This window comes from Protopterus annectens, chromosome 12.part0, assembly GCF_019279795.1.
Source record: "Protopterus annectens isolate FY-2018-M chromosome 12.part0, PAN1.0, whole genome shotgun sequence".
Taxonomy (NCBI): domain Eukaryota; kingdom Metazoa; phylum Chordata; order Ceratodontiformes; family Protopteridae; genus Protopterus; species Protopterus annectens.
In genome coordinates, this window is record NC_056746.1 from 1304898913 (window position 1) to 1304924742 (window position 25830).

Consider the following 25830-nt stretch of genomic DNA (forward strand, 5'->3'; position numbering starts at 1 on the left):
TTCTGGTTCCTAGAAAAGGATCTTTGGGTGGGGGGGTGGTGGAAAAATGACCGCCCACAGCAGAAAGGTTCTTACCATCCTTCTCACACCTGGATAAAGTCTCTCTTACTTTTGGGCCAAACAAAGATGATCTGTCAAAGGGTGCATTGAAGAATGAAGACTTAAATGTTTCTGCAGAGTCACACAGACACATCTAGGCATGTCTCCTTATGGCTATGCCTGAACCCGCTGCTCTGGATGTCCCCTTGGCTGTATGTGCAATGAGCCTCATGGATGAATTAGAAGCAGACTCCAGGGTGGCTAGCTGGGAGGCAACTTTCTCTTGGAGCCCCTCAGCAACAGCTCCTGCCAGGGTATCTGACAACTCCTTGATCAGTTCCTTTGAAGTCTTGTAAAGTGTGCCAGAAAATTCAAAGACCTTAGGACAAAGGTCAATAAGCATAAACCCGCTTCTCAAATCTGTCCATAGCTCGAGACTCACTTTTGGTTGGATAGATAGATGAACTCTCCTCAGCGAGTTCCTTTTTCGTGGTGGCCACTATGACCATGGCATCCACTGCTAAACCTTTGGCCCAGAATTGCTTATCTTCAGTGGCAGATAAAATCTTATCTGGTCTCTTAGGGATGGGTTCAGTGGTGTCTGGAGCCTTCCACGCCCACTGCAAAATCAACTGGATGAGTTTGCCAGTGGGCAGAGTTACCCAAGAGGTAGACGGGTGAGTACCGAAAGCCTGTAGGTAAACTGATTCCTCCGAAGAAGGGTTTTGAGACTTCCAGTGACCCCTTTGTTTTAAAATTTCTAGGATATCTTAGAAGGAGACATTTTCAGGTGGTGACCTTGGGGTCCCTTCTCCCTCATCAAAATCAGTATCTTCAATGAACAATTCCTGAGGGGAATCTAAGTGCTTCCTTTTGCAGTTCTTTTTCTGAGGGACCTCCTCAGGGGGACCTGTGTCTGAGAAACCTGAGACTTTGGCACTCGCTGCCCCAGTGGAGAGACAGGTTGAATAACAGAGCCAGAAGGCAGTATCTGTTCTGAGGAGGAAGATGCGGACTGAGTCACTGTAAGGGACAGGGCCCTCACTATAGCCTCAAAGGCTGCACCCCCCCCCAAAGAAGGAAAGGAGTCCAGAACTGAAATAGACTGCCTTGGAAACTAGGTCACTTCCCACTCCAAGGAAACCACCCCCTGAGACAGAAGCCAACACTGAACTGACTCAAGTTGAAGTTCCAAGGAGCAGGAAGCACTCTGAAATAAATTGGGGTCAACTCCTGTCCCACGGAAATGACAGGGCAGCATTGGCTCTGGGAGGTCTCTGATTCTGAAATCATTGAAGATCTCAGGGGAATTACCAGTTCCGAAAAAAAGGAGATCTCAGGAGCTGGTACAGTCAATGTTGAAAGACTCGAAAGAGTAGACTTTGAAGCCTCAGAGGTGATCAGAGGAGGAGAGGTTAACAGGCTGAAGGAAGGCTCGGCTCCTGGACCCAAAGGAGTTGGAGCCGAAGAGGGTCCTGTAAGTCCTCTCGCCCACATTTTATTCACGAGTCTCTCCACATTGAGCTCTGCAAGACTTTTGGTGGAACAGATCAATGACCTGGAGGGAGATTTTGATCTCTGGAGAAAAACTTCTGGAAGCTCACCCACAAAGGGGTCGACAGATGGGGAGTAAACAGTCCTAGGTAAAAACTCCCTTGGTTCAGTTTCTAAGGTCTGTGCCAATGTAGTCGGGCCCATCAAAGTAGTTAAAATGTCCTGTACCATAGTCTTCGATGTGGTGTTGAGGTAGTGGTTGTCATAACCAAGGATTTAGACCCAGAGACCTTGAGTTCCCAGGATCCTTTCAGAATAGAGGATTTAAGTTTCTTGGATTTTGCTGCGGATGGAGAAGTTGGAACTGACAAGCTCCTCTTTTTACCCTTCTACAAGGAGGATGAGGATGAAGGGGAAGATATATCTGTCTTACTGTTGTCTGCTGCAGATATGGCTCACCAAAGATAGAGGGGATCAAACCCTTCAAAATAAGCTTATTAAGTCTCTCAACAAGGGCTCTGTGACTAGACCAGTGGCAAATACTGCAGTCCTGCAGATGCACAGGATCCAAGCAATATACACAAAGCAAGTGTAAATCTGAAGAGGGAATCTTGTGGCTGCACTTCTGGCATTTTTAAAGCCGAAGGGGCCTTTGCTTTCTAGCTATCAGAAAAATATGGGCTGAAAGGCAGACACTCATATCCACAATCACACACGGAGACGAAAAAGCAGAAAACTAAGGAGGATAGAAAAAAGTTTTTTCTTTTCTCTCTCTGTGTTGAGAGGAAAGAAAAGGAAACTATCAACAACGATAGTTTTAAGAAGTACAACAATGTGTATGGAAAGAGACTATCAACAATAATAGTAAGAAATACACTTACATTACAAGAGAAAGAGGAAAATGGTAGCTAAATGCTAGAGGAACAATGGAGAGAAAAACAGAGAAAACCTCAAAGAAATAAGAAAATATTACCCAAGTAAAAAGGAAACTCGAGAGCTCTGACAAAATGCAACTGTTCAGAAAAGCGGCAAACGAGCTGTGAGGTAACTGGCAGACAGGGACTGTGGATAGAGGTGAGTTTGATAGTTTTTGGCTGGCGCAAGCTGTAGTAATGGCCAAGTCAGTTCCAACATCAGAACTGAACCCATATGTCAAGGATAAAATGAAGATTGACAATATCAGATCTGGCAATACTGAGTATTACAACAACTGCCTGATGCCTTATTTTCCCACACCCCTAGGGCAATGCTGGCATGCACTAGTGCTACCACTACCCCCACAGCTACCTCACTGATCTATTGACAGTAATTACAATCAAAAGTAAAAAAAACTTCAAGAATCAAATCCATCAAATAACACACTACTTCTCCCTTATCTGATGTTAAATCACTTTCACTTGACAAAATTTTTATACATTCTATGCCTTCTTCACGTCTTACTACCATATGCAAATTCCATTATATCAGCTGTGACAAACAAAACCTCTCTCAAAAAGGACACTTTTCAATCCATCTAAAAATGTCCCTAACTTCACAGTGTAAGTCATTACTGATATTACCAGAGTACATTATGATACAATATTTACACTGTTACACAAATGAGTTGAGTTTTGGTAGTGAGGTTTTCATTTTCTTGTTTATGTGTCACCATATGATATACAGTGTTATGATATTGACTCTTCCCTTTCTGAGTACATTGGTTTCTATTAAGATGATAACAGAGATCAACTTTAATTCACATTTCTTTTGCAACAATCAAAATTCCAAAAATAAATTATTCCTTTGGCAGTAAACACAGCTTCTGAAAATGTCCAAGTCTTTATTTTGCGGGGTAGGACAGCAGCAGACAATATGCCAAGACTACTGTCTTTACTGTAAAAGTTTTGGGGGATCCTATTACAACTGTCTGCTACCATCCATATACCAGATTCCCTTCTTGATCAATAACTCCACCTTTTGTGAGAAAACGTGCTCTGTTAGCAGGGAAATCCTTACTCAACGGGGAAGCTTACAGAATGGAGACAAAGGTATCACACTATGGTCCCATCATAACAGCTACCTACTGTCTTGCTCAGTTCTCAGTGTGCATTAATTGGGCACATGCTTTTGGACTACTTTCACTTGTCTCCACAAAAGACTAGTCATCCTTATCTGTAAACTGTACCACTCCTTCCCAAGATTTTGTTTCAGATTTTCTGTTTTCTTTCAACTTTTGAAAACTAAGCTGAATGTGTTCCTCCTGCTGGTATCAATGAGAATGGTCACCCATGAGGACAGAAGGAAGCAGTGATAAGGTCACTGACACTTAAACATACATATGATTCTTCATCAAAAGGGTATTTTCTTGACAGGTTCTTCTGCCTCTGGCAATGTAAAATCCTCCAGTGGCCTGAACTCCCTTCCATGAGGAAATCTCTAGTCTAGTTCTATCTTGCTGGACAGGGTCACCACCCACTCCTCAAAATGGTAAAGCGACAGGTACTGGAGGGGATAAGACTACAAAGCCATCACAGTAACATCCAGTAGATTCTGACACTTATGGTGAGGCCCTATCCCCTTACGTACCAGCACTTCTAATTCCTGTTATAAGACCAAGGATATTCCAACAGCCAAAGAAGACCATAGTGGCTGAAGGGACTACACCAGACTGAGCTAAAGAAAAGTTGAATGGTCTGATGAACCAGAAATGTCCACAGCAGAGTCACCCATCTGCAGCTGAGGCAAACTTGTAGTCTGCTTTAAAGACAAAGGCTGAAAAGCAGAAGAACCGTAAGTTGTTCCATGGTAAAGATGAAAATGATGCCTGAAACCTGGATAAGACTGACAATAGTAATCAGTGAAACTGGTAAGCATTAAAAACATAGATGTTTTCCATAAAAAAACAGTGAAAAGCACTTTAAACACTTATCCTAAACCAAAAGTAATTCAACACAAGTTTTAGTTAGGAAAAATAAATAAAAACTTAGTTTTAACTATTTTTTCCCCACAAAGGTAAAAAGTCACACTTCGTACTTAAAAGTGACTAAAGGTTATGTGACAGTCCATACAACACTTTTTTCTAGCTTTAAATAAGTTACTTCACATAAAAAGTAAAGTTTCCTTAATAAAAATAAAATCCTGAAGGTTTTTACCCCGAAGGGAACTTATCTACCCAGCAATGGAGAACCATTAGCCAACTGTTGATCCTTGAAAGGCCACAAGGGGAGCACTCTTCAGCATCAGAAAAGTTCTGAAGGACTCTGTACCCAAACCTTTATCAGCTTAATCAGATCTGAATAAAATCAATGGTTTTGGGTGCATGGAAGGTGCCCTTAAGCTCTGGAAGCTGTCTGTCTGTCATGACCTATGCAGGATACAACCAATATAGCTAAAGCAAATTCCAGCAGTTATCAAATGATGAACATCAACAGTAACCAAACGAAAAAAAATGGCTTCTGTCTAGAAAGTGAGAGTGATTGGTATGGGAAAGTACATATTCGGTGTCAGTTGAAATACCACAAAAGTCTGTATGGTCAACTTAAAATTTGGTGACATGAAATTCAGCTTTCTTACAGTTCTGAATGATGACTGAAAATCTTGACTACTAAAAGGTCCAGTTCTATCACCTCATAACTACACCCTTTAGAGAAAAAGAGATCTTGAACACCTAAATTAAAGTAGTGAAGAGCAAAAATCCGGGAGGCTTGATAACAGTATATTGAAAATAATATAAGATAAAATGAATATCGTCATGCATCCTTCACATTAAGGTTCATAAATTTCTTTATACACTTTAATATACAGTGTACTTAAAAAGTATTCCACAGCATTTGTCTGCTGGTTTACCTGATATTTTTGATTATTTTTACCTTTTCCATAGCTAGTGCTGGTATTTCCAATTCACTGTTTAAGTCACGTTGTTTACACTTCATTTTGTTTATTTTTAGTTTATCTTGCAAGTTTAAATTAATCTGCAAAAACAAATGGTTTAATATTTTTTTAAATAATATACTACAACTACACCTTTGTAATTTACCAGACATTTTCTTTTTATCTTGTTTTTCCTTGGCATTACTTGCAATGGTATTATAATGATTTTTTTCTTAAGACTCTATGTACCAAACACAACAATTTTCAAGATAGTGAGAAAATAGTGTTATTTTTTTTCAAATAAGTACTATAATACCTATATGTCACTGTCAAAATTCTAAAAGAGATGCTGAGGAAAAGGAAACCCCCCAGAAAATAACTAAATAAAATAGTTTCTTTGTACATCATTTCAAACATGATATATTATTAGGTAGTCATGAACTAAAGAGCTTTCTGTAAGCAGAAATTGTACAGGTATACTAGAGAGGAATATTACAGCAATTCATTAGTAACCAGTGATGCAAAATGCATTGATCTATATTGATTCTGCAATATGCACTACATAGACAGAGATTCAATACATCAGACCACAGAAGCACCAAAATTATCCTGTTCTACCAAACTCATCAATTTAGAAACCATTACAGTGTTTTTGTGTGCATGTGTATATGTGTGTGTGTGTGTGTGGGGGGGGGGGGGGGTAGAGGGCGGGTTAAAACCCTACACCAACCATGATTTTAAACATACTAGACTGCACAATGGGGAAAAGGTCTATATCTCTTACCTCACTGCATTCTGACATAACCAAAACACAACAGACACTTTCCCAATATCGACTACCATTCAGGTGCACAGCAGTGATTTGCATATATTGATTTAACACACAGATTAAATAAACTGACAGTAGAAGTCAATTAAGTGTATAGTGATAAAATGCATGTCTCACAAAACGCACAACCATTTGCTAACGTAATATTTCGTACAGTGGCATAAAAAATTCTTGAACTGTTACAGCAAATTTTAGCTGAATAGTAGTGGCTGTCTATAACGTTAAACTCTTAAAGGCTAAATGAAGTGAAGTAAATGAAGTGTTTATTCTACAGGAAAATAACTCAGGTTTTACAAACTGCAACATGAATTATCTGTATTTTATAACTGTGTGTCATTAGATGGCATTAAATGCAATGACAGCTACAGAACTTCCTTTTTAGATAAGCTTGGTATGAACGTTACAGTAAATAGTAAATTAGACCCTGTATCTATTTCCATAACTGTGTGGTAGTAAACGCAAATACATGCAAAAATGCCCTTTTTGTGCAAGCTTTGCACAAATATAATAGCAAATACTAAATTAGGTCCTGTTTCCTGATTCTATGTAAATTTTACAAAGTGTCTGCTATGACACAAGGCACTGCTAACTGCCACTGAGTGGTAAGCAGCACAGCACAAATATGCTTAATTTATAGCAGCCAGAAAAATGCTGAAAAATAACTCATACAGTCCTGACTGCAATTTAGCTGACCTGGGTTTGAGTAGTGGCCAAGATACTGGAGGAGCTACTTAGGGATTGAAAGGAAAGAAAAGTCATTTGTCTGCTTGACAATCCCACTGTGGAGATTGAGAGACTTCCTCATACAATACCACAACTCCTCTCTAGGCACCCTATCATATGCTTTCTCCAAGTCCACAAAGATACAGTGCAACTCCTTCTGACCTCTATATTTCTCCATCAACACTCTCAGAGCAAACATCGCATCTGTAGTGCACTTTCCCGGCATGAAACCATACTGCTGATCACTAATCATCACCTCCCTTCTTAACCTAGCTTCCGCTACTCTTTCCCATAACTTCAACCTGTGACTGATCAGTTTTATCCCTCTGTAGTTACTACAGCTCTGTGCATCACCCTTATTCTTAAAAATAGGTACCAAAACACTTTTTCTCCACTCTTCAGGCATCCTCTGACTTTCCAAGATTTCATTAAACAATCTGTTTAAAAATTCCACTGCCATTTCTCCTAAGCACCTCCATGCTTCCACTGGTATGTCATCTGGACCAACAGCCTTTCCATTCTTCATCCTCTTCATAGCTGTTCGTACTTCCTCCTTGCTAATCTGTTTCACTTCCTGAATCACTATCCCCACATCATCCAACCTTCTCTCTCTCTCATTATCTTCATTCATCAGGCCCTCAAAGTACTCCTTCCATCTGCTCAACACACTCTCCTCACTTGTGAATACGTTTCCCTCACTATCCTTTATCATCCTTACCTGCTGCACATCTTTCCCAGCTCAGTCCCTCTGTCTAGCCAATTGGTACAGGTCCTTTTCTCCCTCTTTAATTTCCTACCTTTCATACAACTCTCCATATGCCTTATCCTTAGCCTTCACCACCTCTCTCTTTGCCATGCTCCTCATCTCCTTATACTCTTGTCTACTTTCTTCATCTCTCTGACAATCCCACTTCTTTTTCACCAGCCTCTTCCTCTGTATACTCTCCTGTACTTCCTCATTCCACCACCAGGTCTCCTTGTCCTCCTTCCTCTGTCCAGATGTCACACCAAGCACCTTTCTAGCTGTCTCCCTTACCATCTCTGCTGTAGTTACCCAGCTATTTGGTAACTCTTCACTTACCCCCAGTGCCTGTTCTAACTCTTCCCTGAACTCTACTTTACAATCACCCTTTCTCAACTTCCACCATATGATCTTTGGCACTGCTCTCACACTTGTCCTCCTCTTCTTGATCACCAATGTCATCCTACAGACCACCATTCTATGCTACCTAACTATAATTTCCCCTGTCACCACTTTACAGTCTCCAATCTCCTTCAGACTGGCCCTCCTGCATAGGATATAATCCACCTGTGTGCAGCTTCCTCCACTCTTGTACCTCACCCTATGCTCCTCCCTCTTCTTAAAATACGTATTCACCACAGCTATGTCCATCCTTTTCGCAAAATCCACTACCATCTGAACTTCTGCATTCCTCTCCTTAATACCATACCAGCCCATCACTTCCTCATCCCCTCTATTCCTTTCACCAACATGCCCACTGAAATCCGCTCCAATCACCAGTCTCTCACCCTTGGGTACACTCACCACCACTTCATCCAACTCACTCCAAAAATTTTCTTTCTCATCCATCGCACACCCAACTTAAAGAGCGTATGCACTAACAACATTCATCATTGCACTATCAATTTCCAGCTTCATAAACATCACTCTATCTGATACTCTTTTCACCTCTAAAACACTCTTGGCATACTGTTCCTTCAGGATAACCCCTACCCCAGTTCTCCTCCCATTCACACCTGTGTAGAACAATTTGAACCTGCCTCCTATACACCTGGCCTTACTCCCATTCCATCTGGTCTCTTGCACACACAATATATCAACCTTCCTTCTCTCCATCATATCAGCTAGCGCTCTGCCTATACCAATCATACTGCCAACATTCAAAGTTCCTACCCTCACTACTACACTCCTAGCCTTCCTCCTCTCTTTCTACTTTTGGGCATGCCTTCCCCCTCTTCTTCTCCTTCGGCCAACAGTAGCCCAATTTTAGCCAGCACCCTATTGGCTAACAGTATTGATGGCAGTCTTTGTTAACCTGGGCCTCGACCGATCCGGTATGGAAATCTGTATTGTTGTCCACATATGTTATTCGGCAGAGGTTTTACAGCGGATGCCCTTCCTGATGTAACCCTCCCCATTTATCCGGGCTTGGGACGGGCACGAAGAAATGCACTGGCTTGTGCATCCCCAGTGACTGGGTTAAATTTTTTTCTTTTGTTATACAAACTGTGAGATCAGACAGGAGTCCCCATGAACTATGATGCTTGCAGATGACATTGTGATCTGTAGTGAGAGTAGGGAAAAGGTGGAGGAGACCCCGGAGAGGTGGAGATATGCTCTAGAGAGAAGAGGAATGAAGGTCAGCAGGACTAAGACAGAATATATGTGTGTGAATGAGAGGGAGGATAGAGGAATGGTGAGGAGGCAGGGTGGTGAAGGTGGATGAGTTTAAATACTTGGGATCAACAGTTCAGAGTAGTGGTGAGTGTGGAAGAGAGGTGAAGAAGAGAGTACAGGCAGGATGGAGTGGGTGGAGAAGAGTGTCAGGAGTGATTTGTGACAGACGAGTTCCAGTAAGAGTGAAATGGAAGGTCTACAAGAGGGTAGTGAGATCAGCTATGTTATATGGGTTGGAGACACTGCCACTGATAAAAAGGCAGGAGTCAGAGTTTGACGTGGCAGAGTTGAAGATGTTAAGATTTGCACTGGGTGTGTCGAGGACAGACAGGATAAGGAATAAGTATATTAGAGGGCAGCCCAGGTTGGAAGGTTTGGAGGCAAGATTACATTGGTTTGGACATGTGCTGAGGAGTGATGCAGACTATATTGGGAAAAAGATGCTAAGGATGAAGCTGCCAGGTAACAGGAAAAGAGGAAGGCCTAAGATAAGGTTTATGGATGTGGTGAGAGAGGACATGCAGGTGGTTGGTGTGACAAAGCAAGATGCAGAGGACAGGAAGAAATGGAAACAATTGATCCGCTGTGGCGACCCCCTAATGGGAGCAGCCGAAAGAAGAAGAAGTTATACAGCCTGTTAAGGTAGTGATTCCACCAGTGGGGTTTGTTATTGGTGTTAAATTTAATGCAGTCATGTACCTGTTTGCACAGGGTTTCTCTGAATAATTTTGCATAGGTAGCTGTGTTCTCAGAGTCTGGGGAAGGATGTTGTTTGCTTTATAATAGTTCCTAACTGTTACAGGTTTAGTTGGGTTTTCTGGGTTGATTTTTATTTTAAAGGAAATAGCTTTATGGTCCGACCTCACCAATGAGGATGTGACACATGGGAAGGTGCAGTGCTCTTCCATGTTGGTGAGTACTAGGTCCAGTATGTTAGATTCTCTGGTTGGAATGCACATTATCTAGCCCAGGGTTTTCATGCTGATAAAGTCCAGGAAATGCTGAGACTGTGAGTTAGAGGCAGTGTACATAGCTAAGTCTCCCATGAACAGGGTATTTGGTTGCATGTTGAGTGCCTCTAGTAGGTCTAGGTAAGAATTGTGAGCTTCATGGGTTATAAAGGGTGACCTGTATCTGGCCAGAATTTGTAAAGAATCTTGTCTACTGAGACTTGGATGTGCATGAACTCCAAGGCATTATCCTGTTAAACCAAGCTGGAGTTGTATTTGCTGCTAATGCAGACAGAGACACCACCACCTTTAGCCCCTGTATGTGCTACTGTTGGCTTAAATGCATGAAAGGCATTGTAGCCTTGCAGTGCTGGCGTACTTTCTGTGGCTTTAAACTAAGTCTCAGTAACAGCACAGATGTCCACATTCTCCACAGTGAGAAGTGGTTGTAGGGTGTGAAGTTTCTTGTTTAGTCTCCTAGCATTGAGCAGTAACAACTTAAGGTTGCTTTGTGTTTTCTTTTTTTTTAGTTGTTTTGTCATTTTGGCATTACCTAAAAAAGGTTCTAAGGGGACTGATAAAGTTTTAGTCAATGTCCAAAAGCCCAGATGGGGGAGGTGCAGACCATCCATAGCAAAGCAATGTGGTCTGTTAACTATTTCCTCCCATGCTGACAGTTACTGGATCCCCATGGACAGACACTAGAAACTAAGCCAATTATTAAAATCAGTAGTTTTTGTTCATACTGTGGCATCATCCTTAGTGAAGGTAGAATTCTAGTAAATACAAGGCTTGTACCTGTCTGTGACAAATATTGAGAGATCCATAATAGTCCAGTGAGGTACGTCTTGAGTCATTTACACCCACATGGACTATGACAGAATCATTTTGGTACCTGTGGTGCAGTGACTTAAGTGCATGCATGATATTATGGATCATAGCTCCAGACAGGCAACTAACCATTATCTTTACCTTGTCCAGCCTGGTGAGAAGGGCATCTGTGTGTCATAAAACAGAATCCTTTATGACAACAGTACTAAGGAAAATGTTTGCTTGTCTTATAGACTTTATTCTTGGGGGATCAGTGAATGTAAATTTGTGAGTGGTGTTAGGTTTTGCTTTTGGTGTCTACTTTATTGATAGCTGAAGACAGGTGTTGCCATTTGACAGCTTAGGAGGTCTTTGAGGTTTGGGATGGTTGCTTGCCTCAGCGTAAGAAGATCTATGTGTCTGGTCAGTAGTATGTGTAAAGGATGTATTTTGTGTGTTCTTGACAACCATAGCCGGGCTTAAGCATAGGCCAACTAGACGGCCGCCTAGGGCACCGCTCAAACAGGGGCGCTTTTCCAGTAATCTGGATGGTGTAAATAGACCAGGATGGGGGAACCAGGTGGTGTGTGTGTGTGGAGGGGGGTGTGCTGTGGAGCCCTTTTGCCTAGGGCACCACTTGACCTACAGCCTACCCTGATGACAACCTTGTTTGTAAGTGATGTTTTTGCCTCCAATGAGTTATGTATATACATCTCTCACATATTATGTTAGTTACTTTAAGGATTAAAAGGCTGTCTAAGTACATGAGGCAATTGCTACATTGTCTCAGAATGCCTATATCTACAAAGCTGGCCACAGAGATATTAGGAAAATGCATATTCATGTTGAAAGGACCTGCATTATGGTTAGGTTATTATGGTTTAGGGATTTTGTTTTACAGATGCCACCTAAGTGGTGTCTAGGGTTAGGGCTAGAATTTAGGTAGTACTATGATCTAGTATTAAAGTTGTTTGATGTGCTAACTAGCTGTCCTAAGCTTAGCTTCACACAACGTCTTCCTGTGTTACAGGTTGCAGTCCTAAATACTAGCTTTGTATGTAAATTTTACAAAGTGTCTGCTATGACACAAGGCACTGCTAACTGCCACTGAGTGGTAAGCAGTACAGCACAAATGTGCTTAATTTATAGCAGCCAGAAAAATGCTGAAAAATAACTCATGTCTCCTCTGGCCAATAAACAACCACACTTTGAGCTTTCTGCAGTGCTTCCCAACTCAGAGAGACCAGGTAAACACCTTCTTCAACAAGATGGATGATCCATGAATTTCTTAATGTAAAAGCACAGCAAAAGTAGTTCTCAAGTCCAGATTAATACTAAACAACTATGTCTCTAAAAAGTCCTCTGGCTGATAAAACAACCTCGCTTTAAACCTCCTTGTGTGTTTTCCAGCTCAGGTGGCCAGTTCATTCTGGCTTTCCATTCCCTGGATCTACAACCCACCCATGAAAAAGTGCTTTCATAGACTCAAAGAAGTTGTCCCCAACAATCTGTTGTCTATGACCCCACATTACCACTTTGCATTCCCTGTTCTGGGCAGCCCTGTCACATGCTTCTAACATGTTCTTCTACACAACACTATTCTCTTGTCTCCTGTGTCTCTTCTGGCCTTAGTGGGAACAGCTTTAGGCCCTCCAGTTTCTGGTCATATCATTTCCTTTCCATCACATGCACCATTCTGGTGATTTTCCTCTTGACCCCTTCCAGCAGTCAAATCATTTCCTTTAATGTAATTTAATTTACTTTAGTTCAGTTTACCCATTTGTTAACCAGGCAAGTGTACTGGTAATTACGGACCATTTTCAGCCATAACCTGGGCCATAATTGCAGGAATAAACACAATATATAGTGCCACATTAGAAATAGCAAATCAAAATGGATATTTTGTGGAGGTGGAAGGAAACTGCATTATCAAGAGGAAACTCACACAGGCAAGGTGAAACCATGCAAACTGTAATCAGAAAGGTTTACTGGCTTTCATAGCGGCATTCCCTGCTGCGCATTAGCGATTTAATAAACCGTCTTGCATACTATAAACTCCCTCCTCAATGAAACACCACCAAGGGCTTTTGTTTCACTTTGCGTCTGCTGACTGAGGTATTCTGTCTGCTGTTAGCCACCCAATCTGACCTGACTTTTGGTCACAAGACACTATTGCACTGTACTGTGAAATGGGGCTATATTACATGCTGGTAAGTCCCCTACTTAGCTGAGGTAAATGTCTGGTTTCAGGACAACATTGCACAGTACTGTAAAACATGGCTGCAATATAAAATAAGATGGAGATACTCCTACTTAGCTGAGGTTTCATCTAGATTCTACTCTGTGATACTGGATGCTTTTTCAATGTAGACTCACCATTACACTTAAATACCAATAATATAATCACTTAAACCTATGAATATTCCATTATTGCATGCGTCTTGTCTGAAACTAAAGGTGGTGAGTGGACTCTTGTCTGCACTGCTGGTTTCCCGCCTTGCAATCTACCATTTTACCCTCTGGGCTACACTTAATGTCACATTTGTGCATCTAGATATCTTGGTATTTACTTATATATATTGTTAATTGTTAGAATATTTAAGTGCTGTTCCTACTATAGATTTCTACTCCTGTTTAAATTCTACTACCTTGTATAACAACTCTAGAAGCATTTGTTTGACATTTTTAACTGCTACTTTATGTTGTACCAATAAGTCTACAGTCTAAGCATTTGCTTTATTGTTACTTCAATGGTTAAATATTCCTACTTCTGTTCTCTCACCTGCATACACCCCTATACTACACCCTCCTAAGCATTCCTCTCTTTCCTCTCTCTCCTTCCTTTAGCCTGACATACTGCAATATTTGTAAACCACATATTCATTTTATTTCTTTCCTTTTCAGTTCACTCCCGCTGCATCTGTAAAATCCCAGGTGCCTCCCAGTACACTGCTTGGCACCCTGGTTTCCTGCCACTGAGATTTGGAAACCACTGAGGAATTACTGCTGTGTTATTGTAATCCCTCCCAAGGACTAAAAACAAGTGTATGTAACCTATAGTAAACTATAGCTCTACCCTTATTCTACCCTGTTGTCTACCAACCCAGTGAGATACAGCTAGCAGCCTACCACAGAATTAATTTTTCCCCCTCTAAAACCTCAGCTTTGGCCGGCTAAGAACTTGCTGTATTCAACTGGACGTATAAGAGAATTTAAGTACCTTTATCTGCTCTTTTTTTTCCAAAAAATACAGTATTTAAATTGATTTTAACTGTGTGGAAGGAATATTAACTGAACTGGAAGTTAGTCAGTGTTTGCTGAATTTTGTTATTTGCTAGTAATTACAGGTGTGGGGGTAGTCACATTCTTTGATTTCCTGTCCTTGCCTATTTAAGTGGTACAGTGTGAAATATTTTCTGCTTAAAACCTCAGCTTTGGCTGGCTAAGAACTTGCTGTATTCAACTGGACGTATAAGAGAATTTAAGTACCTTTATCTGCTCTTTTTTTCAAAAAATACAGTATTTAAATTGATTTTAACTGTGTGGAAGGAATATTAACTGAACTGGAAGTTAGTCAGTGTTTGCTGAATTTTGTTATTTGCTAGTAATTACAGGTGTGGGGGTAGTCACATTCTTTGATTTCCTGTCCTTGCCTATTTAAGTGGTACAGTGTGAAATATTTTCTGCTTAAAAACCTCAGCTTTGGCCGGCTAAGAACTTGCTGTATTCAACTGGACGTATAAGAGAATTTAAGTACCTTTATCTGCTCTTTTCCCAAAAATACAGTATTTAAATTGATTTTAACTGTGTGGAAGGAATATTAACTGAACTGGAAGTTAGTCAGTGTTTGCTGAATTTTGTTATTTGCTAGTAATTACAGGTGTGGGGTAGTCACATTCTTTGATTTCCTGTCCTTGCCTATTTAAGTGGTACAGTGTGAAATATTTTCTGCTTAAAAACCTCAGCTTTGGCCGGCTAAGAACTTGCTGTATTCAACTGGACGTATAAGAGAATTTAAGTACCTTTATCTGCTCTTTTTTTCAAAAAATACAGTATTTAAATTGATTTTAACTGTGTGGAAGGAATATTAACTGAACTGGAAGTTAGTCAGTGTTTGCTGAATTTTGTTATTTGCTAGTAATTACAGGTGTGGGGGTAGTCACATTCTTTGATTTCCTGTCCTTGCCTATTTAAGTGGTACAGTGTGAAATATTTTCTGCTTAAAACCTCAGCTTTGACGGCTAAGAACTTGCTGTATTCAACTGGACGTATAAGAGAATTTAAGTACCTTTATCTGCTCTTTTTTTTCAAAAAATACAGTATTTAAATTGATTTTAACTGTGTGGAAGGAATATTAACTGAACTGGAAGTTAGTCAGTGTTTGCTGAATTTTGTTATTTGCTAGTAATTACAGGTGTGGGGGTAGTCACATTCTTTGATTTCCTGTCCTTGCCTATTTAAGTGGTACAGTGTGAAATATTTTCTGCTTAAAACCTCAGCTATCGGCCGCAAAGAACTTGCTGTATTCAACTGGACGTATAAGAGAATTTAAGTACCTTTATCTGCTCTTTTTTTCAAAAAATACAGTATTTAAATTGATTTTAACTGTGTGGAAGGAATATTAACTGAACTGGAAGTTAGTCAGTGTTTGCTGAATTTTGTTATTTGCTAGTAATTACAGGTGTGGGGGTAGTCACATTCTTTGATTTCCTGTCCTTGCCTATTTAAGTGGTACAGTGTGAAATATTTTCTGCTTAAAAACCTCAGCTTTGGCCGGCTAAGAACTTGCTGTATTCAACTGGACGTATAAGAGAATTTAAGTACCTTTATCTGCTCTTTTTTTTCAAAAAATACAGTATTTAAATTGATTTTAACTGTGTGGAAGGAATATTAACTGAACTGGAAGTTAGTCAGTGTTTGCTGAATTTTGTTATTTGCTAGTAATTACAGATGTGGGGGTAGTCACATTCTTTGATTTCCTGTCCTTGCCTATTTAAGTGGTACAGTGTGAAATATTTTCTGCTTAAAAACCTCAGCTTTGGCCGGCTAAGAACTTGCTGTATTCAACTGGACGTATAAGAGAATTTAAGTACCTTTATCTGCTCTTTTTTTTCAAAAAATACAGTATTTAAATTGATTTTAACTGTGTGGAAGGAATATTAACTGAACTGGAAGTTAGTCAGTGTTTGCTGAATTTTGTTATTTGCTAGTAATTACAGGTGTGGGGGTAGTCACATTCTTTGATTTCCTGTCCTTGCCTATTTAAGTGGTACAGTGTGAAATATTTTCTGCTTAAAAACCTCAGCTTTGGCCGGCTAAGAACTTGCTGTATTCAACTGGACGTATAAGAGAATTTAAGTACCTTTATCTGCTCTTTTTTTTCAAAAAAATACAGTATTTAAATTGATTTTAACTGTGTGGAAGGAATATTAACTGAACTGGAAGTTTTCACTCTGCTCTTCAGTTAGTCCCACCCACCTTCCCTGTTTTTGTTTTGGTGTTAATCTTAGTGGCCTTGAAACTGCCGCCCTCTTGTAAATTTGTGTTTGGATACTCCTTCTGGGCCCATCTCATTTGCTCACTCAACTGAGTGCAGTGAGATCATATTCTGATTTCAGGCACTCCTACTGTGTACAAAGAGAGCATCTGGGAAACAGAAAAAAAAAAAAATGTAAGCTTGTTTCCTGACTTTCCTGTTAAGTGGTATAGACTATTTGTAGGCTTCTGAGCCCCCAAGCCCTTCTGTGTTGGAGGGAAGCCTTCTAGCTTAGTTTTTTTTTCTTATAACTAGCCAGTTTTCTAGTTTCAGCACTCAAATCTGTTTCTTTGATCTCAGCACTTGTTCAGAAAAAAAAAAAAATTTTCATCTGCTTTTACTGTACTCTGCCTACTTTTTTACTTTTGCATCATCTTAAAAGTACTCAATTGTATTTATTACTGCTTGGTGTAACTCATTCTAAGCCTTTTGGTTTAAACACTTGGGCTTCGGACCAGTTGTTTTGCACTGAGAGGGTTTGTGGTCTGCACTGTAGTGGCAGAACAGGTAGCTTACATCCTTCTAGGTTGGGAACTGCTGATTGAGGGCTCAGTGTCTGTTATTCTAAAAGTGTATTAATTCTGGTTTAAGCACTTGGGCTTTCAGGCCAGTTATTTTACAATAAGAGGGTTCGTGGTCTGCACTCTTGTGGGAGGAGAGGCTGGACTCTGCCCTTCTGAGCTGGGAATTTCTGGTTGAAGGCTTATAGTGCATGCATATCTGAACTGCTTCTTACTGAAGTTGGTGCGCCTTGTTTGCTGTGGCATAGACTGGATTCGGGCCTGCTGGATCTAGCTTTGTTTGTGTAACTTGAGCACTAATCCAGGCATTCTCTAAAGTATTCAACTGTATTTATTACTGCTTGGTAGTAACTTGATTAAAGTGTAGCTATCATTCTAAGTCTTTTGGATTAAGTACTTGGGCTTCCGACCAGTTGTTTTACATTAGGAAGGTTTGTGGCATGCACTGTGGTGGCAGGACAGGTAGCTTTCATCCTTCTAAGTTGGGAACTGCTGATTGAGAGCCCAGTGTCTGTTATTCTTAAAGTGTATTAGTTCTGGTTTAAGCACTTGGGCTTCAGGCCAGTTATTTTACATTAAGAAGGTTTGTGGTCTGCACTCTTGTGGGAGAAGAGGCTGGACTCTGCCCTTCTGAGCTGGGAATTTCTGGTTAAAGGTTTATAGTGCCTGAATATTTGAACTGTATCTTACTGAAATTGGTACACCTTGTTTGCTGTAGCATAGACTAGATCCAGGCCTGCTGAATCTAGCTATGTTTATATGCTTGTTGTTTGTTTGCTTGTTATTTCCTGGAACACTAATTCCACCTAATACGTGGCTTCTCAGCTTCTGTGGATCACTAGTGATATCTGCATTGCTTACTGTACTTATTTCCTTGTTTCACTTGAAAGAAAGTTACTGTTTGTCGTTTTTGCATTTAAGTTACCTGTAACACATTGCACTTAAGTTACCTGGCACTTGCTCACTAAAGCAATTATATAAGTCAGCACTAAAAATTAAAAGCACTACACCCTCACTCCCCACTGGCCCTGGTTTTCAATTATTAAGGAATTCCCAATATTATTCTAGCATGTCCAAAGGTCAGTTGTCAATCTCCTCTCCGGTCCAGCTGGTGAATCTGGGAATCTTGAGGCAATGTTACAACTCCCTCATGTACACAGACAACCCTCTCCTCCTCCCAACAAATTCTAACACATGTTAGAGATGCAACCATATAGCCAAACTGGAGGCTAAGCTCTCTCAACTCAGTACTGGCATAACCAGTCAGGAGGAGAAGGAAACCACACTCACTACAATTCCAGTCTCACATAGACCTACCACGACAGCAAACCAAACACATAATCACACAAAAACATACTCAGAGGCTCTAAATAAAGATCTGACGAAGCAGCAGAGACCTCCAAAGCAGACACCCAAGCAGCCGCTACCCCAAAACAAAACACGTGCAACACATATCTCACAAAGCCAGTGTGCCGAACAGTCACAGCCCTTAAGACTAAACAACACACCTGATACACTTGTAATAGGTGACTCTATCGTCAGGCACACTGACGTCCCGCTCACCAGGCTGAACAAGGAGAGGGTCACAGTGAGCAGCCTGTCGGGCGCTAGGATCCGCCACATAACACAAGCACTCAGGTCACTCCAAGGCAAGTACAAATATGACTCAGTCATTGTCCATGCTGGTGTGAATGACCTGAGACGTACCTCCCTGGACTACATGAAAATAGACATAAAGGAGCTCTCTGAGCATGTAGCCCAGGCCGGTATGACCCTGACCTTGAGTAGCATCTTACCCTCACCAAGAATGATGCCACAATATGAAGACAAGATGATCAATTTCAACAATTGGCTTAAGTACTGGTGTCATTCAAAGGGGATCCAATGCCTGTCAGCTTGGGATGATATGCTCGACAAGCCCTGATGCTTCGCTAGGGACAGCTTGCACCTGTCACCCCTAGGCTTTCGGATATTGGCAAAGGCTCTTGCTACCCCCATAGTGCCTTTTTTAGGCAAGGCTCAAAAGACAAACCCACCTCCATAGGTATCACAAGGGATAAGAAACTAAGAGTAATGCTACTCAACGCCAGAAGTCTAAACCTCAAGATGCACGCACTCAAAACTCTCCTTAGCATGGAGAACATCGATATCTGTGCAGTAACAGAAACCTGGTTCAGGGCTCCCGAGAGCACCCCAGCACTACCAGGTTATACCTCATACAATGCTTTTCGGCCCCAAAACTTGGACCGAACCACAAAAGGAGGGGGAGTATCGATATTCATCAAAGATACCCACACCTCCAGGTTGGTGGCAAAGCACGAAGCATCAGAGACTATCCACGTGCAACTAACAGTGGGTAAAACTGCCTTCCAGTTTATAGCCTGCTACAGAACACCCTACCAAACCCAGGAACCCCACTCGGCCTTCCTGAGAACACTGGAAAATATGAAGGTCTCTCCAAACACCATTATATTGGGCGACTTCAACTACCCAAACATAGACTGGGAGCATTACTCTAGCTCCAACACCCTAGCCCAAAGGTTCCTAGAATTTATAAACTCAAATGCTATGGAAATAGAAGTTATGTTCTTACCATAACGTTCCATGTTAGTTGTCTTCTTCTCGCCTTCTTTCTTGCTGGATGGGTTCGGAGCCGACCTCGGCTCCGACTCGGCCACTCTAAAGCTCGAGAGTTGGTTCCACCGGATCGAGGCCCCCCTTATATCCCACAATGCTAGGCGTGAATTACCTCAGATCTCGTTTGTGAGCTAGGCCCAGCTAATAATACAACCAGGAAAAACTGGAAAAGAGTCCACCTCTATAAACAAAGGAAAGAGAAGGGTGACCTAAGCCTGATCTAGGAAAATATGCACAGCAGAGCATATACCTATCGCAAAGAGGTGGTAGAAAGAGAGGTCACAATCAAACTCCTCTAGGTCTGTCCAGGCCAGGGCGAAGGACGGTGGGGCAAAAGAAGCGAGAAGAAGACAACTAACATGGAGCGTTATGGTAAGAACATAACTTCTATATGTTAAGTTGTCTATCTCGCTTCATTCTTGCTGGATGGGACCGTCCCTAGCACCTTGTCCCGGGTGGCCTAACGGAACAGACTCTTGAGAACAGTGGAACCAAAGTTAGCTCTATACCTAGAAGCTAAATCCAACTTATAATGTGAAATGGAAGTGTGAGGAGTAGCCCAAGTAGCCGCTGCACAAATGGTGTCAATAGGCAGTCTGTCTTAGAAGGCTATAGAAGTAGCCAAAGCTCTGGTGGAATGGGCTTTAGGTTTGTTAGGCAGCTTTTGGTGTCTTATTTCATAGACAATGGAAATTAGAGATGTTAGCCATCTAGATAGTGATACCTTGGAAACAGAAAGTCCCTTTCTGCCTTCTGCATAAGAGACAAACAGCTGGTCAGATTTTCTGAATTGTTTGGTTCTATCCAAATAGTACCTTAACTGACGATGAACATCTAGCCAATGCGATTTTTGTTCAGACCTATTAGAATATTCTGGAAAAAACACAGGGAGGTCAATGCTTTGATTTAGGTTAGAGAGGCTATTTTAGGTAAAAGGACGGGTTGGTTCGTAAGGATACCCTGTCCTTATGGAACAACAGATAAGGAGGTCGACAGCTGAGTGCATGAAGTTCTGAAACTCTTCTAGCTGAAGTAATAGCTACCAGAAAGAGAGTCTTCCATGATAGCAATTTTAAAGAACAGGAAGCTGCAGGTTCGAAAGGGGGGAGAATCAAAGAACTGAGAACTAAATTTAGGTCCCAAGGAGGAGGAGGATTTCTTATAGGAGGTCTGAGTAGAAAAACTCCCTTCAAAAAGGCTTTGCAAAGCTTGTGGGACATTATGGCACACTCTGAAATGCTCACATGAAAGTTAGAAATAGCTGCCAAATGAACTTTAAGAGTAGAAGGAGATGAACCTGCATGGAAGAGTTCAGCTAGAAAATCAAGGACTATTTGGATGGAAGCAGTGAAAGGATCTATGTCCTTCCTTGAGCCCAATAGTAACGTTTCCACTTACTCAGATAAATCTTTCGAGTGGAAGATTTATGGGAAGCTATCAAAATATCTCGAACAGAGTGAGATATTTGAGGAAGCCTGGCTAAGGTTGGAATTGGAGGAACCAAGCAGTGAGGTTCAGAGAGGGGAGGGAGCGATGAAACTGACCCGACTGATGGATCAAAAGATCTGGAACTAGGTCCAGATGCCAAGGTTGCTCCAACAGAAATTGATGCAGAAAGGGGAACCAAACCTGTCGAGGCCAGTAAGGAGCAATGAGGATCAAGGAGGCCTTCTGAGCGATAGCTTTCTGTATCACTTGAGAGATTAGTGGGAAGGGAGGAAATGCATACAGAAGTCCCCGGGGCCAAACTTGGACTAGAGCGTCTCTGCTGGGCTGGCCTGGTAACGGGAATAGGGTGAAATAATCTCTGCACTTGCTGTTTTGGAGAGTAGCAAAAAGGTCGCAGCAAGGCTGACCCCACTTGAGAAAAATTTCTCTCACAACAGAGTCTTTCAGAGACCACTCGTGAGGCATGAGGATAGCTCTGCTCAACTTGTCCGCGATTTGATTGGATTTCCCGGGGATGTGCATTGCTATCAGAAACCGCTGAGAAGAAATCGCCCATTGCCACAGTCTGAGTGCTTCCCGACATAGGGGATACGACCTGGTTCCGCCTTGTTTGTTGATATACCACACTACAGACATATTGTCCGTCTGGATTGCTATCGTTCCCAAGGGAAGAGAGTCTTGAAGGGCTTGCAACGCTAAAAGCACTGCTCTCATCTCTAGAACATTTATGTGCAAGTGGCATTCGTCTGGTTGCCATGTGCCCTGGACAGTTCTGCCCTGATAATGCCCCCCCCCCACCCGATCAGGGAGGCGTCCGTTGTCAGAGTAGCAACCGGAGGGGAAGGAACAAAGGGTCTTCCCAAGAAGAGCTGAGGGGAAGACATCCACCACAGAAGATGATTCCTGCATGTTTGCGTAATCATAATGGTGTGGGACATCGGAAGTTGCTGGTATGACCATTGTGTGAAGAGCATCCATTGAAGGATTCTCATGTGGAATCTGGCTAATGGAAGCAGAGGTATGGCAGCCGCCATTATCCCCAATACTTTCAGAACTAACCTGGCTTTGACTCTGTTGCTGCTGAAGAGGAGCGAGACCAGTTTGTGTATGTCTGTTATTCTCTGATCTGTTAGTCTGAGACATGTTGACTGTGTCTAGATTTGTGCCTATGAAGGTAATAGTACGACAAGGCGACAAAACAGACTTTTCGCAATTTATTGAAATGCCTAAGTCTTGACAAATGCGAAAGGTGTAGTCCCTGGCCATTAGAAGAAGATGCTTGGTGGGAGCTGTGAGGAGCCAGTCGTCCAAATATGGAAACACCTGGAATCCTTGACGTCTCAGGTGAGAAGCTACCACTGCCATGCATTTGGTAAACACCCGGGGGGCAGTGGTGAGACCAAAGGGCAGGGCCCTGAATTGAAAATGACTGGTTCCCAGCCTGAAGCGGAGGAATCTTCTGGAGCGTCTGTTCATTTTTATGTGATAGTATGCATCCTGAAGGTCTATAGAGCACATCCAGTTTTCCTTTCCCAATAGGGGAAGGATGGACTGTAGCGTGACCATCCGAAATCTTGTTTTCTTGACCGACTTGTTCAAGATACTGAGATCCAAAATTGGTCTCCAGTCCCCTGTTTTCTTTGGAACTAAAAAGAACCTGGAGTAGATTCCGGATCCTTGCTGGTCTGCTGGAACTGGCTGAATTGCTCTTTTTGCAAGCAGCTTTGAAATTTCCAAAGCTGCAAGATCCCTTTGAGCGGGTGGAACATCTGGAAGGGATTTTTTTGATTGGTTTGGAATGCGAACGAAGGGAATGGAATAGCCTTGAAATGATGGACTGTACCCACTTGTCTTGAGTTAGGGATAGCCAGGCTTCTGGGTACAGTGACAATCTTCCCGACTGCCTCCGAAGGTGGACAGTCGGGCAACACCTCAGGGATGCTGAAAGGGCTTATCGGAAAAGGTTTCTCGATTGCCCTGGTTCTGCGGACCCCTCTGCCTCTGGGGCGGCGTCTACCATTATTGTTCCCTCCTCTGCCTCTGGAGAGGAACCGACTCTGTGCGTCAGGCAAATTCCCTTAAGATTGTTTGCGGAACCACATTTTCCCACTTTTCTGGCCTTTGGGGTAAGGTCTAGAAGGAGTAGAAAAACGGACTCCGACGGCAGATAGAGTTTTGCCATCCGTCTCGCACCTCGTCAAGGTTTCTTTCACTTGAGGACCAAAGAGAGATGATCCATCAAACGGGGAATTAGTGAAAGACGTTTTAAAGGGTCCATAAAATTGCATAGTCGCATCCAGGCATGCCGGCGTAAGGCGACACCTGTCCCTGCGGCTCTACTCGCTCCATCAGCCGCATATGAAAGGAGACACATGGAGGAGTTAGCTATCGAATTCGGGGTAGTCAGCTGGGTGTTCATTTTGTCCTGAAAATCTGCAGCTGTAGGATCCTTCAACATCTCACTCGCTTCCTTGATCAAGTCTCTCTGGAGACGGGTGAAATGGCATAGGTAGTTCAGCGAACGCATTGCAAAGGTCGCTGACGAAAACATCCGCTTCCCATACCTGTCCATAGACCTAGATTCTTTGTTAGGGGGATGAACAGGCACTGAAGGATCAGCTAGTTCCTTCTTGGTGGCAGCAGCTACCACCATAGCATCCACAGTAACACCTTTGGTCAGAAATTGTTTGTCAGTTGGTGCTGTTATAAATTTAGAAGGTCTCCTGGGGTAGGGTCCACTGAGTCAGGAGCCGTCCAGGCTTTCTTTGCCACCACCTGCATGAGGGGATCAAAGGGGGGGGACACCCAGGAGGTGGAAGGGCGAGAACCAAACGCCTCAAGATACACAGATTCATCCTCCGAAGGGTTAAGGGCTGGCCAATTTCACCTCTGTTTCAGGATCTCTAGAATGTCCAAAGGAGACATCTTCAGAAGGGGAACGGGGAACCCTGGAATCCTCTAAATCTGTGTCAGAGGTGACAGACTCAGGTGAGTCTATGTGCTTCCTCTTACACTTTCTCTTCCTAGGGGCTCCCCTGCCAATTCAGGGAGGCCTCGGAAGAGGATGAGATCCCCACAGGGGATTCTTGAGGAGCTGGCTCTCTGTGGTCTGGGATGAGGGAGTGAGTAGACATAACCTGAGGCACCGAAGAGGGAGGGCCGGAGCCGTCTGTGGAGTTGAACAAGGTTCCAACACTCTCCGCATGACCTCGAATGCACCCCTGTCAGGCAGAGCCAGAGGTCCCCGCTCTGAGAAGCTGAGAACCTCCCTCGGCACCGACAGAGATGGCTCCGAGGCCGATGTCGGAGCCGAACTCACCAGCGCCGAAGCACCGAGAGGGAGAGGGGGGTCGGACAAGGGTCCGATGCCACTCACCTCGGAGCCGAGGAAGTCCGGCGCCGAGATTCTTCAAAAGAAGAAATCGGAGCCGACGACGGAGCCGAAGACAAATGTATCGGCTCTGACGCTACCACAGTCTCGGTTCCAACACGCCCCGGCTCCAAGCTCAAAGGAGTCGGAGGAGGAATATTTAGAGGAATAGGTTGAGGCATCGACTGATGAGTCGGGCTCTGAAGCATTTGGGCCAGTGCCTCGGACTTTAGAAGTCGACTCACTACCCTCTGGAGGTCATGATCCGAGAGCCTCGATGACCTGGAGGAGTGGGATCTGTGGCTCCGTTCAGACAGCAAGGGAGACGCTGGAGCCGAATGAACGGAGCCAAGGGATGGTGACCTCGACCTCTTTCTAGATGTCGGCTCCGATGGTCTGATCGAGCCGACCCAGAATCTCAATACCTCGGCTCCAGCCGGAGCCGAGGGAACCACAGAAACTATAGTCAAGACTCATCGGCTCCAGCGAGCCGATGTAGCAGTAGACTTGAGCCTTAGGCCTCGACTCAGAAACTGGAGTCGAGGTCTTAGAAGCCTTGGAAGGTTTTCCCGATGAAGCAGTTAGGGAACCTTCAGGCTTGAGCAAACCCCTTAGGATGAGTTTGTTCTTTCTTTCCTGCAGGACTCTGGGGCTGAAGCCATGGCATACAGCACAAGAGTCCTGCAGGTGTAAAGGTCCCAGGCAGTACACACAAGAAGTGTGACCGTCTGTCAGAGACATTTTCTGACAGCACGAGTCACACTTCTTGAAGCCTGAGACCTTTGAATCCTTGGACATTTTCAAGGAACCGAAGTGTAACCACCACACAAAACACACACACACCGATTACACTATCAGAAAAAAGGTAAATTAAACTAAAGCTAAAGAAATTAGTTAGTTTATACAAAATAAATCCCTACAAAACACATACACACCACTATAGGGATAGAGGGCCCGAAGGCCTAAGGAAAGAACTTATCAGTTCTTGTGGGAAAGGGGCTGGATAAGGGTAGAAAGGATAATATCCACTACACTATAGCTAAAGAAGAAAAAGCTAAGCTAAAAAGGGGTTTAAATAGTTATAAAGACTGATCTAATACCACTGACCTGAGCCGGTAGAAAAAACAACACCTCGATCGCTGTAGCGGCAAACGAGATCTGAGGTAATTCACGCCTAGCATTGTGGGATATAAGGGGGGCCTCG

At 42.7% G+C, this 25830-nt stretch overlaps 1 protein-coding gene across 1 annotated transcript in view; it reads right to left on the minus strand.

Annotated features, from left to right (window-relative positions):
- The window catches only part of EFCAB8 (EF-hand calcium binding domain 8), a 3728836-nt gene that overhangs the window by 1170093 nt on the left and 2532913 nt on the right, over window positions 1-25830 (minus strand). The window contains exon 25 of the mRNA XM_044089017.1: window positions 5359-5483. Coding sequence (XP_043944952.1) covers window positions 5359-5483 — 125 coding nt within the window. The remainder of the gene's footprint in view (window positions 1-5358; window positions 5484-25830) is intronic.